General features: G+C 46.1%; 1 protein-coding gene across 2 annotated transcripts in view; it reads left to right on the forward strand.

Annotated features, from left to right (window-relative positions):
* The window catches only part of HEG1 (heart development protein with EGF like domains 1), a 95,791-nt gene that overhangs the window by 59,316 nt on the left and 21,557 nt on the right, over nucleotides 1-14,918 (forward strand). For both annotated transcript variants that reach the window (XM_054551355.2, XM_024244637.3), the window contains 2 exons: nucleotides 5,442-5,484; nucleotides 5,615-5,652. In XM_054551355.2, coding sequence (XP_054407330.2) covers nucleotides 5,442-5,484; nucleotides 5,615-5,652 — 81 coding nt within the window. The remainder of the gene's footprint in view (nucleotides 1-5,441; nucleotides 5,485-5,614; nucleotides 5,653-14,918) is intronic.

A 14,918-nucleotide genomic window follows, 5' to 3' on the forward strand; every position in this document is an offset into this window, starting at 1 on the left:
GTTCCTTGCACCTCTTAGAAATGGGGAGTTGAGCCGGGTGCGGTGACTCACGCCTATAATCTCAGCACTTTGGGAGGCCGAGGTGGGCGGATCACCTGAGGTCGGGAGTTGGAGACCAGCCTGACCAACACGGAGAAACCCCGTCTCTACTAAAAATACAAAATTAGCTGGGTGTGATGACGCATGCCTGTAATCCCAGCTACTCGGGAAGCTGAGGCAGGAGAATCGCTTGAACCCGGGGAGTGGAGGTTGCAGTGAGCCAAAATCACGCCATTGCACCACTGCAGCCTGGGCAACATCCGTCTCAAAAAAAAAAAAAAAAAAAACAAATGAGGAGTTGAGCCCATCTTCACATGGGAAGGGGACTGGGCTAACATCCGTGTGTGCTGGGGTGCTGTGCTGCTGACAGGGGATGACACAAGGTGGGCAGAGGTATGGGCATGGTGCTGTGGTGTTCCCTGTGAACAGTGTCTCAACAATGGCCCTATCACCTTTGCTTCTGGCTGGCCTGCGCCACTTCCTCTGTTTCCAAGTCAGCAATTTTGTAATTGTTTCAGTTACAGGCTAGCATTAACAATAGCTGTGAAAGATTTACTGAGTGTGCTGACACAGGCACCAGCCACCTTATGTTGACCAAGTGAGGACCCAAGAAGCAGCATAAGGAAACCTTGATTTGCTTTTGGGCTTGTTGCTGAGACCCCGTGAAGCCCTTTCTCAGCAGGGCTCTTTGCACCATCAGGCCTCTGAGGAGTAGATTCCGGAGCTTCTTGGGCCACAGCCCTTTAGGCTGGGTTCTGATGGGTTAGCAGTGACATCTTCTGGCCATCAGTGCTGGAGCACTGACACCTCAAATCAAGGCTCAATATAAATAGAGGATAGAGGAGTGTGTGTTTTCTAAATCACTGCAGTTCAAGCTACACATTAGCAATTCTCTGTGTTCTCTGCAGCGTGCGTGTGCACACACACACATACACACACAATGTGCTTGGTGTCTCACGGAAAATGTCTTTACCAGACTTTCAAAGCTACACATAAAATCAAAGTAGATATCCCTCTCATAGGTTTCTTAGCTTCCTTCCATCATGCATGCATCATGATTAATTCTTTTTTTTTTTTTTCTTTTGAGAGACAAAGCCTTGCTCTGTCACTCAGGCTGGAGTACAGTGGTGCAATCAAGTCTCACTGCAGCCTTGACCTCCTGGGCTCAAGTGATCCTCCCACCTCAGCCTCCCAAGTAGCTGGGACTACAGGTCCTTGCCACTATGTCCAGCTAATTTTCGTATTCTTTGTAGAGATGGGCTTTTGCCATGTTGCCGAGGCTGGTCTCAAACTCCTAGGCTCAAACAATCCACCCACTTCGGCCTCCCAAAGTGCTAGGATTACAGGCGTGAGCCACCACACCTGGCAATGAATTCTCACAACCTGTTTGCATGTCTCTTTCTTTAATCCGACTGCCATTGCCTTGAGTGCCAGAACCATGTCCTGAGCAGTGCAGGGTTCAGCAAATGTCTGTTGAATGAACGAGTGGATGATAAGGCAGCAAATAAGATGGGAAAAGATTGACATGGCTGGATATAATTTCCTGCAAGGGAACAAAAGAGTTTTTAAGATGCCACTGTCAGCTGGGCACAGTGGCTCATGCCTATAATCCCAGCACTTTGGGAGGCTGAGGTGGGAGGATCACGAGGTCAGGAGTTCGAGGCCAGCCTGGCCAATATGGTGAAACCCTGTCTGTACTAAAAATACAAAAATTAGCTGGGCGTGGTGGTGCACGCCTGTAGTCCCAGCTACTCGGGAGGCTGAGGCAGAAGAATCGCTTGAACCCGGGAGGCAGAGGTTGCAGTGAGCTGAGATCCCGCCACTGCGCTCCAGCCTGGGTGACAGAGCAAGACTCCGTCTCCAAAAAAAAAAAAGATGCCACCATCTACTTATTTCTATTTTTAAGTCCAGAAGACTTGAATTCACTTGTGTCTTATGGCAATAGGGGAAGCCCAGTTTGGGAATGTATACTAGCTGTCGCCAAATTCATTTCATCTTCAGTGCTCTGTGGTCAGAATACCTCTGGGGCAGGGGTCCCCAACCCTACTGGTTTGTGATCTGTTAGGAACTGGGCTGCACAGCAGGAGGTGCAGTTAGGAACTGGGCTGCACAGCTGAGTTCCGCCTCCTGTCACATCAGCGGCAGCATTAGATTCTCATAGGAGTGTGGATCCTATTGTGAACTGCACATGTGAGGGATCTAGGTTACATGGTCCTTATGAGAATCTAATGCCTGATGATCTGAGGTGGAACAGCTTCATTCCGAGACCATCTTCCCAAGACCTCCCCCTTGCTGGTCCATGGAAAAAATGTCTTCCATGAAACCAGTCACTGGTGCCAAGAACATGGGGACTGCTGCTCTAGGGTGAGTGAGATGAGAAGCTGGATCCTAAGGAGCACAGGAGCACCTCACTGACAAGGTTTCCCCAGAACAGCACCACGGCACAGTAGCACTCAACCACTGATGCATGACGGAATGAACCCATTTGAAATAGAGAAATATCATGACATCAGGGAGCCAGGTCACTTCTGATACAAAATGAAAACAGCCCAACCCATCAGCTCGCGGGCAGGACAACAGATGGATCTTACATCTGCCTGGATGACAGCCATGGAGTGGAACACTTCCACCCAGCAGATGAAGTCTAATGTTGGGTGGGGAGATTGGATGTAAAAACATTTCCAGGAAGAAGTGTTCAAAATAGAAAAGGCTGATGTGACATCAGCCTGCCTCAGTGCCGAGATGGGTGGGGAGGAGTCACTGAAGAATCAAGCAATTTCCGGTGGCTGCCCCGCAGCGTTAGCCATCCACGGATCATCCAGGGCAGCTTCCCCCACTCCCACGACCTGCTGCAGTAAGAGGCAGAGGCATACACAGGAGGACGGCCACCGGACATGGGAGAGGCAGGACCACTCAGCTGCCTCCTTAGAGAAGGCCCCACCTGAGTGAGGCCAGCAGAGAACTCAGGTATCAAAGATTGGGAGATGGGGCCTTGTTACTCCTTCCCTAAATAGGATGCAATTATGCTCTACCTGTGGCATAAAGTGAAAGCACCTAGTGAAAACTGATTTGATAAAATAAGATTTAAAAATATGTAAAAGGTAAATCAGGTCGAAGGGGAAATTAACGGACTGTTTTGTTGAGGCCAGAAGGAAAGTGAATATGCAGAACGAGACACAGCAGGGTCCTACACGCTTGCTAAAAGAAGGCCCCTCCCTTAAGTGCTGAGGTTCCCGGACACTGAGGCAAAAAGGGAAACATGACTTTGAAAAGAGTCAGGGTCCCTAAAATAAAGAGCAGCTGTTCAGGAGCATCCCTGTCTTTTAAAACAATGGGGCCAAGAGTAATTTCTCTGGGGCATCCTCATCAAGAAGTTACTGAGTGGTATTGTAGCAAAGCAGTCCATGACGTCCCCAAATAAATACCACGGGGACTTTCCCATGGCTGCCGCTTATAACAAAAAGCCCTTAATACAGGAGAATGTAGCTCAGGAAAAGAGATACTGTGGGGCCAAAACAGTGCTGTCCAGGTGCACAGCTCTCTGATATCTGCTGTGAGACACATTACAGATGATTTAGAACAGTGTTTTTGAAACTGTATTCCACAACACTCTAGTGATATGTTAATAGAAAGTCTGTAACAATAAAGCAGATGCCAGAGACATTCAGCTGCTAACATTAAGAAAGTAGGAGGAAGAACATTCAGCATGTCGTCATGAGGAAAGTTATCACGCACAAGGATGCTGGACCCAGCCTGCAGGGCATCACTCGCCAGCCCCATGCCCCTCCTCACCCCCAGCTATGCATGCTACTGGCCCCCATAACCCACCATTAGCATGTCTGCCATCCCATCAAGTATTACAGCTCTACACTCTGTACCTTTTCTTATTCGGGATCTTTTATGCAATGTATCTCGTACATTAACCCTGAATCACATTTTTATCATTCCTTGCAGCAGAAAATTTGTCTGTGAGGCCATTTTTCATTGTCTGCTTTCATTCAAGCATGCATTATAGCTCATGGTGTTCTGTCATCTTATTGTTGTGTTGAAAATGTTCTGTGACCACATAAATTCAGGAACTGCTGATCCAGGGAAATGGCCGGGCTGCAGCTGCTTCAGTGAAGTAGCGTTCCATGAGCCGCACCACCCGAGGATTCAAAGTTCTGTTCTTGGGCAAGGTGCCGATTAGCACACACCTAGATATGTCCAAAATCCCCTACACAGACTCTAGGGTGAGCATTCTGTTACGAAAACCTGGGTACACACTAGGACTGTGCCCCAGAAGATGTCACCCACAGCTCCCTGCTTCTCATGGAAGGGTGTCAGCAGGGCCGTTATCAGGTTAAAGGTTTGATTTACATTCAAGAAGGGGAGCCATATGTCTTTGTGATGGAAGGAGTTTCCCCAGGGGACATTCTTCATCTATAGAGAACTTCTAAATGAATTACATTGGTCATATAATAATTACAACTACATGCCTGACTTGGTGGCTCACGCCTTTAATCCTAGTACTTTGGGAGGCCGAGGTGGGTGGATCATCTGAGATCAGGAGTTTGAGCAGCCTGGCCAACATGGTGAAACCTCATCTCTACTAAAAATACAAAAATTAGCCAGGCTTCGTGGTGGGCCCCTGTAATCCCAGCTACTTGGGAGGCTGAGGCAGGAGAATCGCTTGAACCCGGGAGGTCGAGGTTGCAGTGAGCCGAGATAGTGCCACTGCACTCCAGCCTGGGCAATAAAGCTAGACTCATCTCAAAAAGTAATAATAATTACAACTACAAAACATTGATTTAGTGGTTACTATGTACCAGACCTGTACTAAGCCATTGGATTGCCCTATTTCACTTAATCACCTCCAGTAAAATCCTTTTTATAGCTGGGAGATTGAGATCCACAAAGAGGTTAAGACAAGTTTCTTGATAAGGTTAAGATTTGAGACTAGGCACGGTGACTCATGCCTGTAATCCCAGCACTTTGGGAGGCAGAGGCGGGCAGATCACTTTGAACTCAGGAGTTCGAGACAAGCCTGAGCAACGGGGTGAAACCCCATCTCTACTAAAAATACAAAAATTAGCTGGGCATGGTGGCACATGCCTGTAATCCCAGCTACTTGGGAGGCTGAGGCTGGAGAATCGCTTGAACCCAGGAGGTGGAGGTTGCAGTGAGCCAAGATGGCACCACTGCACTCCAGCCTGGGCGACAGAGCGAGACTCTGTCTCAGAAAACAAAACAAAAAAAGAGTTGTGCTGGCAACAGTATTTAAGTGAGGATCATTCCAAAGCAGTTTGCAGCCTTCTGGTACTAGAATAATCTTGTGGACTTTAGGGTGGCTGGCTTTTAATTAACTGGGAGTTTGGAAGAGGTAAATAGACACACTCATGCGTTTTCCTTTTCTCTTTCAGCATGTGAAGATGGATATAGGCTTGAAAATGAAACCTGCATGAGGTAGGCTCCATGTTGATTTAGTCTAATTTTATTACAAATCTTATTTAGAAGTTATTTAGATAAATTGCCTCACTTATTTCTTTTGAGATTGGAAACTAATTCTTGCCCTTTTTTCTTTCTTGGCTTGCAGTTGCCCATTTGGCCTTGGTGGTCTCAACTGTGGAAACCGTAAGTGTACAAAAGTGGACCATTATGTGTGGGCAGGGGCCTGGCCCTGTTGTTAGTGCACAGGTGTCAGTCTCTTCCCACTTCCCTCAGTTCACACCCGCTGTCTTCTTAGGTTCTGTGCCAATGGCATGGGGGAAACAAACAAAGGCCTGGCGTGGTGGCTCATGCCTGTAATCCCAGCACTTTGGAAGACAGAGGCAGGAGGATCACTTGAGGCCAGGAGTTAGAGACCATTCTGGCCAACATGGTGAAAGCCTGTCTCTAGTAAAAATACAAAAATTAGCTGGGTGTGATGGCACATGCCTGTAATCCTAGCTACTTGGGAAGCTGAGGTGAGAGAATCGCTTGAACCTGGGAGGCGGAGGTTGCAGTGAGCCGAGATCACGCCACTGCACTTCAGCCTGGGCGACAGAGCGACACTTCGTTTTAAAAAAAAACAAAAAAACAAAAAACAACAACAACAAAAAACAAAGAGAAAGAAGACTTGACTGATGCTGTTCAGGGGCTCAAGGTCTGGGCAGGGAGAGAAACACTCAGTCCTAAATAGCCCTGCTGTGTGCTGAGTGTTACTGTGATAACCAGACATGGGGTGTGGGATGGGGAGGCAGGGACTGTGCCCACAGAAGAATGAGAGGACACTCGACAGTACTTCTTGGAGGGAGTGGAATTAGAGGAACAGTTGGAAAGATTTAGATTGGCAGGTATGGGGGGAGGACATCCCAGGCAGAGGGAACAACTTAGACAAAGGTCTTGAGGCAGCCATGGGCCCTTGGTGTTCTGGGGACAGGGTGTAAGTGGGTGTGGCTGGAAGATAGGAAGATAGGAAGGCAGAAGGTAGAGGATTTGGGTTGGCAAAGTATATGGGGTCTGAACTGTTGGGGTTGGGATCACCAGGCTGAGGAGTGTAGACTCTAATCAATAACTGTCAGGCAGCTGGCAAAAGTCTTAGAGCAGGAAAGCAGTTTGATCAAGGAAAGCAATTTGGGCTGCATTGAGAACAGACTGGACAGAGGAGAATGTGGGTGCAGCTTAGAGATTTCCAGCATAGTCCCACCAGGCATGCTAGAGACACACTTAGGAGTCCTCTCTGCTCCAAGTGGAAGTAGAGGGTGGAACACCAAGCAGCCAAGAGTGTTGGTGGGGACTGTGAGCGGGGCGTGTTTTGCACCTAACCCAGTTCTTGGAGAAAAGCAGTTGTGATTCATTTAAGATTGCTTGCACTGACATTTTCTGATATTCGTACATTAGAAATTGAAATTATCTGCAAAATTAAATTTGGGGATATAGCATATCATAGGATGTAATAGAAATACTAACAATGAAGATTTTAGTTTAGGACAGCTTCGTCTCTCATCCTACAGACAAATGTGCCAGTGGACTATATTCTAAGTTTACTAGAAGGAAAGTAGACATGATTTTATTTAATGTGTGTAAAAAAGCCCCCAGTTTCTATTCCCCAATAGTATACCTTACATCTGATTTCTTCAGTGGTGTTTTCTTTGTTCGTAAAGGTTTTCTATTAGCAAGTCAATTAAAGTCAATTTAAATTGACTTTCTTTGAGCATAACTAAAAAATAAAAATAATGAAATAAAAATCAAGCACATTCAATGCTGAATATAAAACTGACATAAAACTCTCTTGGTGCACCCAGCATGGCGCTACTCTCAGGCCAGAGTCTGGAGACTTGGAATTACATATCCATTTAGGATTACTGATGACTTTGATTATCTGATTTATCTTGACTGCAGACTAGCAAGAGGTTACAGAAGATAGCCTCAGAGAAAGACTAGGGAGGCAATTCTAGAAGCAATTATATTTATAGTCATATGAGTAGAGAGGGAGGAGCTCACGGAATTGATATTTGTTTTTTTTGTGTTTTTGAGATGGAGTCTTGTTCTGTTACCAGGCTGGAGTGCAGTGGCAAGATCTCGGCTCACTGCAACCTCCGCCTCCTAGGTTCAAGCGATTTTCTTGCCTCAGTCTCCCAAGTAGCTGGGACAACAGGCGTGCACCACCACACCCAGCTGATTTTTTGTATTTTTAGTAGAGACGGGGTTTTACCATGTTGGCCAGGATGGTCCCGATCTCTTGACCTTGTAATCCGCCCGCCTCGGCCTCCCAAAGTGCTGGGATTACAGGCGTGAGCCACCGTGCCCGGCCGATGTTTGTTTTTTAAGTAGCAACCTGCAGCCCTGAGTGGTGTAGTAAACAACCCTGTACTCTTTAGAAGTCCCAGAGGACACTGTGGGGCCATAGAACCATGTGAGCACGGCCCTTCACTCCGATGGACCCCAGTCATCATGCTCTAAATGGTGTTTGGTGCACTCAGCTTAATAAGTCAAGGAAGTTATCATATTTTAGGCTTTTTTATTTAATAAATTAAAGAATAGTCAAAATTCTTTCTAGGTGTCAGTGCTGAACAGGGTGGGCTTGAGTGTTTTGGAGATCTGGCTTATGTAAAATAGTCTGGATGGCAGTACATGTCCTTTTCTGAAGATCAGTATTTAGGCAAGCCAGTTTCTCAGCTGGGCTCAGGGTCTTTATGCTTTTGTGTTTAGGAGGATGTCTGTGCCTTAAAGGGGGTGCCTGGTCTACAGAGTGGTGTGTGTTCACTTTTTCGTGTGAATCTCATTTCTCACTTGAAACCAGAACAGAGTTACAGAGAGCTCGTAAACTGATCAGAGAATGGAGTAGCCTGTGCACAAAATAGATAAGAAAATCTATAACGTTTCAATGTGGAAAAAGGAGGTTGAATAATCAGACAGAAATTTAAGATATTTGAGACTTGTTTCCCAAATGCTGGAATACTAGAACTACATGGTATATATATATATATGTGTGTGTGTGTGTGTGTGTGTGTGTACACATATATAGTCTTTCAGAAGAGATGCTTCAAGGCTAAGAGTAGAGGTTACATCACAAGCCTGTGTACCTGATCCTAAGATATTGTAAGTATTAGAAACAGAGAGGCTTAGACAATTTCATGCAGCAGGAGGTTCAAGTGCAGCAGACCTGTATCATGTGTGCAGGAAACTCATCTGAATGCAATCCCACCTGATGGCAGAGAAAGAGAGAGCCAGTGAGACAGGTGAGAGGTGTGGAGGTGTGGCCACCCTGTTCTCCACGTGTGCCCACCCTGTTCTCCACGTGTGCCCCTCAGGTGAGCCAGGGAGCAGGAGGTAAGAGATATGACCTGCTCAGTCCTCTTGGGGCCTCTCATCTCTGACAGGCCTCTCATAGAATGAGCTAGTACTTTAAACCTGCTTTGGTCAGACAGCTCCCTAGTTTTTATTTTTTATTTTTAGAGATGAGGTCTCTCTCTGTTGCCCAGGCTGGAGTGCAGTGGCCTGCTCATGGCTCACTGTAGCCTCAACCTCTCAGGCTCAAGCAATCCTCCCACGTTGGTCTCCCAAAGTGTTAGGATTACACTACCACACCTGACCCCTAAATAAGTTTTATTAGAAAATGCTTCGTGTTTCTCAGCGAATGGAAGAGTGATCCATCGAGGGAACATGAGTCTATAAAGGGTTGCAGGAAAGGGGTGTGAGCTGCAGGGCATTATTCTAAGTGGCACTGGTAATTTTTTTCTTGGAGATTATTAAGTACTATACATGTTTGGGGATGCTGTTGCCCTATGTCATTGACTATTCTGTAAGTTCTTATGTTAGGAAAAAGTCAAGCCCTCTCCATTATTTTTGTGGGGTTCTGGAAGTAGCCAAGATTTCTCTCTGATTCCTCAGACTTCCTTTTCCTTCCCATTTGTCCAAGTCACTGTCACTGTGTCCAGCAGAGGGCAGAGGCCTGTCTGGATGGTTTGCTCCTGGCCACCTTTTAGAACCGGCAGCCTATCATTAGTGTGATAACTTTTGTTATTCTGTGATGGCATGTAAATATCACTTTATCATTTTGATATCTCTATTAGTTTCAGTGTTGCAAGGCAGTTAATATTATAGTGGCTGATAATAAGCAGCACTTGCCACCTGCCTCTTTCTCTGAAGTCTGGGCCCAGACCTGGGTGTTGGTTAAGGAGTTGGGAATTCGTCCCTCTCTATGGTGATAGCATATTGGGAGTCTGTGACTCATCACTTAATGTTTTGTGCCAAATAGCAGGGCTCTGACTGCCCACCGCTATTACTCCCATTATTGCCGCCCAAGACAGCAGGGGCCTTCCTGGGGCTGTGACTCAGGCTGGATTTTTCGTAGGCAAGAAATGCTTCTTCTCTATGCAGGCTTCTTAGGGTACCTGCTCTACCCAAGCCCAGTGAGGCTGGGGAGGCTGGGTTTTTCCAGCCAAGCACACATCATCCAACTCCAGTAGATTTTGGCATTAGGCATAACCTATGTCCTACCCCTCAGAAGTTTCTGTTCACTTTCTACTTGTGCCCAGATTTCAGTCCTTGCTCCTTACAGAAAAACTGGAAAGGGCAAGGCACAGTGGCTCACGCCTGTAATCCCAGCACTTTGGGAGGCCGAGGCAGGAGAGTCACTTAAGATCAGGAGTTCAAGACCAGACTGGTCAACGTGGTGAAACCTCGTCTCTACTAAAAATACAAAAATTAGCTGGGCGTGGTGGCGCATGCCTGTAATCCCAGCTACTTGGGAGGCTGAGGCAGGAGAATCACTTGAACCTGGGAGGCAGAGGCTGCAGCGAGCCGAGATCGCACCATTGCACTCCAGCCTGGGCGATAGAGCGAGACTCTGTCTCAAAAAATAAATAAATGAATAAATATCTGGAAAGGGCAGACAAGCCTTTCTCTCAGGTCTTCACCCCCTGTTGGAGCAGGGGCCCCCACTCCTGAGCAGCGCAGGCCTGCACCTTTCTTATCACTGCTCTCCTTTTAATTTTCTAAACACGTAAAATATCTCTCTGTTTATGTCCAGATTCCACCATTTCCAACAGCAAATATGCCATTTGCCAGATGGCCCCAGAATTCTTTTAGGAATGTGTCATCAGACGTGTCTCTCTCTCCTCTTGCCTCCACCCTTTTCTTAGGGCGTGCACATTTCCTCTGTTGCTGGAAGTTTACGTTGGTTCCTCCTCACAGTTTCATAATTGCTCTCATGACACTTTGGGTTGTTTGGCCTTTTTTCTATTTTTAAAATGAATTCCTTTTTTAAAAAATAACAATATAGCACATGCCCATTAATTTCCCCTCTTTTAACCCAAATTAATTAGAAAATAAATAGAAGTTAAGGGAAGAAAATAAATAGAAGTTAAGGGAAGAGGAGAGTAAACAGTCTCACCACCCATTAAACACTATGTTCACCATGTTTCCTTACTACTAAGTGTGGGGCATAGGCCAGCAGGACCCATGTCACCTTGGAGCTTGTTGGAAATGAGCAACTTCGGGCTCCCCACTCCAGACCCACTGAATCCAAATCTGAATTTTCACCAGGCCCATAAATTTAGTTAATATGCAGATTCATGTGCATATTAGAGTTTGAGAAACACTGGTATTATATGTTTTTCCAGAGATATATATGTGTATGTCTTTTTAACAGAAATTGGATCTCACTGAACATACTGTTCTGTAACCTGCTTTTAAACCTAGTAAACTGTGGAATGGTTTCACTTACGTAATTTTATAACGTTACTTTTGATAGTCCTGTGGAATTCTGCTCTATGGACATACTGTAATTTGCTTAACCATTCCCCTCTTACTGCCTTTCAAAAGTCTCTTTTTAAAATATTCCTGTCATCTAAGCCATTCTTCTGTTTTTTGTTTGTTTTTGTTTTGTTTTGTTTTGTTTTGTTTTGTTTTGAGACGGAGTTTCACTCTTGTTGCCCAGGCTGGAGTGCAATGGTGCGATCTTGGCTCACTGCAACCTCTGCCTCTGGGGTTCAAAGGATTCTCCTACCTCAGCCTCCTGAATAGCTGGAATTACAGGCCCCCACTACCATACCTGGATAACTTTTTGTGTTTTTAGTAGAGGCAGGGTTTCGTCATGTTGGCCAGGCTGGTATCGAACTCCTGAACTCAGGTGATCCACCTGCCTCAGCCTCCCAAAGCGCTGGGATTACAGGTGTGAGCCACTGTGCCTGGCCCCATTTTTCTGTTTTATGGTTATTGTCATTTTGTGATCATAGAGCTCACGTAATTCTCCTAGATTACTTTTTTCTGGCCACAGACATTTTTTTCCATCCCTCTTTCATATTTGCCACGTGTCTCTTTTGTAGGTCATCCTTTCATTCAAAGGGTCTGCACCTCTTCAGAGGAGACCCCTGCCTCACAGCCTCCCAGCATAGCCAGCAGGGAGTGACAGTCTGCCTTCCCCACTGACAGCCCTCTTCCCGTGAAGCCAGACATTCCGCTTAAATATCATTCTGCACTGTCTTCCCAGCCCAACCCACGGTCTGATGGCAGGTGTAGAAGGTGTCTTTCAGTTGTGTTCACCCAGTTGTTGCCTTGAGTTATAAAAGACTTAGACCAATGGAAATGCTGTGTGTTGGTGGGAGTCACTCAGAACAAACATCTGGGAAGACAGCACTAAACTGCTCAGGAGGAAGGAGGGAGAATCTATTAATATTACCCAGAAGGCAGCTGGAAGTCTCATTCAGCTAAAAGCAGTCATTTTACTCAGTCTTGACTGGCCTCCCTTCACTCAAACGGGGTAAGGCAGGGATTGGGGAGTGGGAACTGCTGTTCTGTACCCAACCCTTCTGCTAGCGAGGACTGTTTGATGAGGTGGAAGGGATAGAGTTGTGTAAAACATCAGGAGAAAGTGACAGAATCATGTGGGGCACTGTCACAGCAGAGAGTGGTGGGCACTGGGTATGTTCACACCCTGGCTGTAGACTTGGAAAAGGTGAATTTCAGAAGGTGCAGGGGAAAATAAGAATGCTGTGAACACAGATGGAAGAGGAATGGAAAGATTTTAAAGGCAAAATCATCTGAGTGCGGTGGCTCACACCTGTAATCCCAGCACTTTAGGAGGCCGAGGAGGAAAGATTGCTTGAGCCCAGAAATTTGAGACCAACCTGGGCAACACAGCGAGACCTCATCTCTAAAAAAAAAAAAAAAAAAAAATCAGCCAGGCATGGTGGCATGCACTTAGTGTCCCAGCTACTTGGGAAACTGAGGTGAGAGGATCACTTGAGCTGGGGGGTTGAAGTTGCAGTGAGCTGTGATCATACCACTACACTGCAGCCTGGGTGACAGAGCAAGACCCTGTCTCAAAAAAAAGATTAAAAAATAAAAGGCAAAATTCTAACCATAAATCACAAGTGAGCTCAGTGAGGAAAAATATGGAGAGAACTGAATGCATTGTAAGATAAAAACTAATGTGCCTACCTAGAAAATTCTGTAATGTGTTCAAGAATCTTAAAGGAAGGTTGGCTAAGGTTCTCCTAGAGTAAGTGAGCCCAGCTAGCCTAAGCGACAAAGAGAGTTTATTGGAAGAATCCTGGCATCGGGAGTGGAAGGAACCAAGGAAGTGGAGGAAGGAAGCTCAGCAGCTGGGGGTAGCGAGCGGCTTCCTGTGAGACCACATGTTGCCATGACTGCATCCTCATGTCTCGTCTCTGCTCTTTGCCGTGTATCTGTATGCAGGCTCTCCTTCCCAGACAACATGATGGAAAATAGGGTCACCAAACAGCTCTTAGTCGGGGGTGGGAGGTCTCTAGCTCAGCAATTGTGAAAGTGATGGCCCTCTTTTCCCAAATTCCTGGGAAGTAACTAATTGATCCACTTTGGATGGTGGGTTTATTCCAGGACCAGCCAGCTGTATCCAGGGTATGGTGTTACATGTCCGAGTGTGCCCACCCCCAGCTGCAGATGGAAGGGGATGCACAGTTCTCAGAAGTGGGGTGGCTAAGCAGATAGTCCAGTAGATCCCATCCAAATAATCATATAAACATAGACAAATATGGCTCTGGGGAAAGGCTAAGGCCCAGAATGTGCTGTTGGTTTGATGAAAGATGCTAACAGTGATGACAACAATGTCAAGCTGTGAAGAATAAGGGAAACATGGAGCCATTGCTTGAGAAAGACTGAAATGTCAACAAATGCCAAGAAAAAAGTAGGACAAAGAATTCCAAGCTCTTCATTCCAGAAAATCTTTTCGCACTAAAAAGGATAGGACAGACAAGCCTAAGATGACATTCACTGCCTCTGTCTCACCTAAATATTCAGAGCACCTCTGAAGCTAGGAAACACTGCAGTTGGAACTTACTCAAATCCATGCACTTCTACATCATCATAAATCTAAAATCAGTACTTAACCCCAAAAGATCAGTTGTAGAATGATTTTAAGAAGATCTGTGGGCAATATTACAAGGTTACAGTGACATGGCTGCCAAAGAACTTCAAATGTACTCTTTAAAAAATATGTATGTGACTGGGCGTGGTGGCTCACGCCTGTAATCCCAGCACTTTGGGAGGCCGGGGCGGGCGGATCATGAGGTCGGGAGTTCAAGACCAGCCTGGCCAATATGCTGAAACTCCATCTCTACTAAAAATACAAAAATTAGTCAGGTATGATGGCGCGCACTTGTAGTCCCAGCTACTCAGGAGGCTGAGGCAGGAGAATCGCTTGAACCCAGGAGGCAGAGGTTGCAGTGAGCCGAGATCGTGCCACTGCACTCCAGCCTGGGCGACTCCGTCTCAAAAAAAAAAAAAAAAAAGTATGTGTATATATACACAATGTCAAGATTTCAGGGAGGGGTGTGTGTGTGTGTGTGTGCGTATGTAAATATGTAAATAAAATTTGGGAAATACAGAAAAGCACAAAGAAGAAAGCAAATTATCCACCATTACTTGAGGCAGTGCTAACTTGTGCAAACATTTTGGTGAGTTCCTCCCAGGCTCTTTCTCTCTGCTTGTGTGCTGGGTGGTCTCCTGGCTTTCAGCCCAGTGCTCTTTCCTCTCCTGTGTAATCTAAACCAGTGCTACCCACGGTCTGGTCCATTGGCTGGCAGCAGCAACATCCCATAGAAGCCTCTAGAAGTGAGATTCTGAGCCCCTGCCAGTACGACTGAACCAAATCTCTTGGAGCAGGGACCAGGAATCTGGGTTTTAACAAGGCTTGTGGGTGACTGAGATGCAGATGGGAGCTTCAGAAGCCCTCGTCTATGTCAGTGCTACGCAACTTGTGGTCTGCCGTGTGAACTGTTACTGGACCATGGCAAGATAAAACAGAAGTTGAGGGTGAGCACTTAGAAATGTTTATATTAACTTGACATAACTGTGACATCCAAGCATGGGAGCCTTGGAAAAGAGTTTTATTATATTTCACAAATATATCAGTCCACAGTCAACTCCTTTAA

The sequence above is a fragment of the Pongo abelii genome, chromosome 2 (genome assembly GCF_028885655.2).
Source record: "Pongo abelii isolate AG06213 chromosome 2, NHGRI_mPonAbe1-v2.0_pri, whole genome shotgun sequence".
In the NCBI taxonomy this organism is placed as follows: Eukaryota; Metazoa; Chordata; class Mammalia; order Primates; family Hominidae; genus Pongo; species Pongo abelii.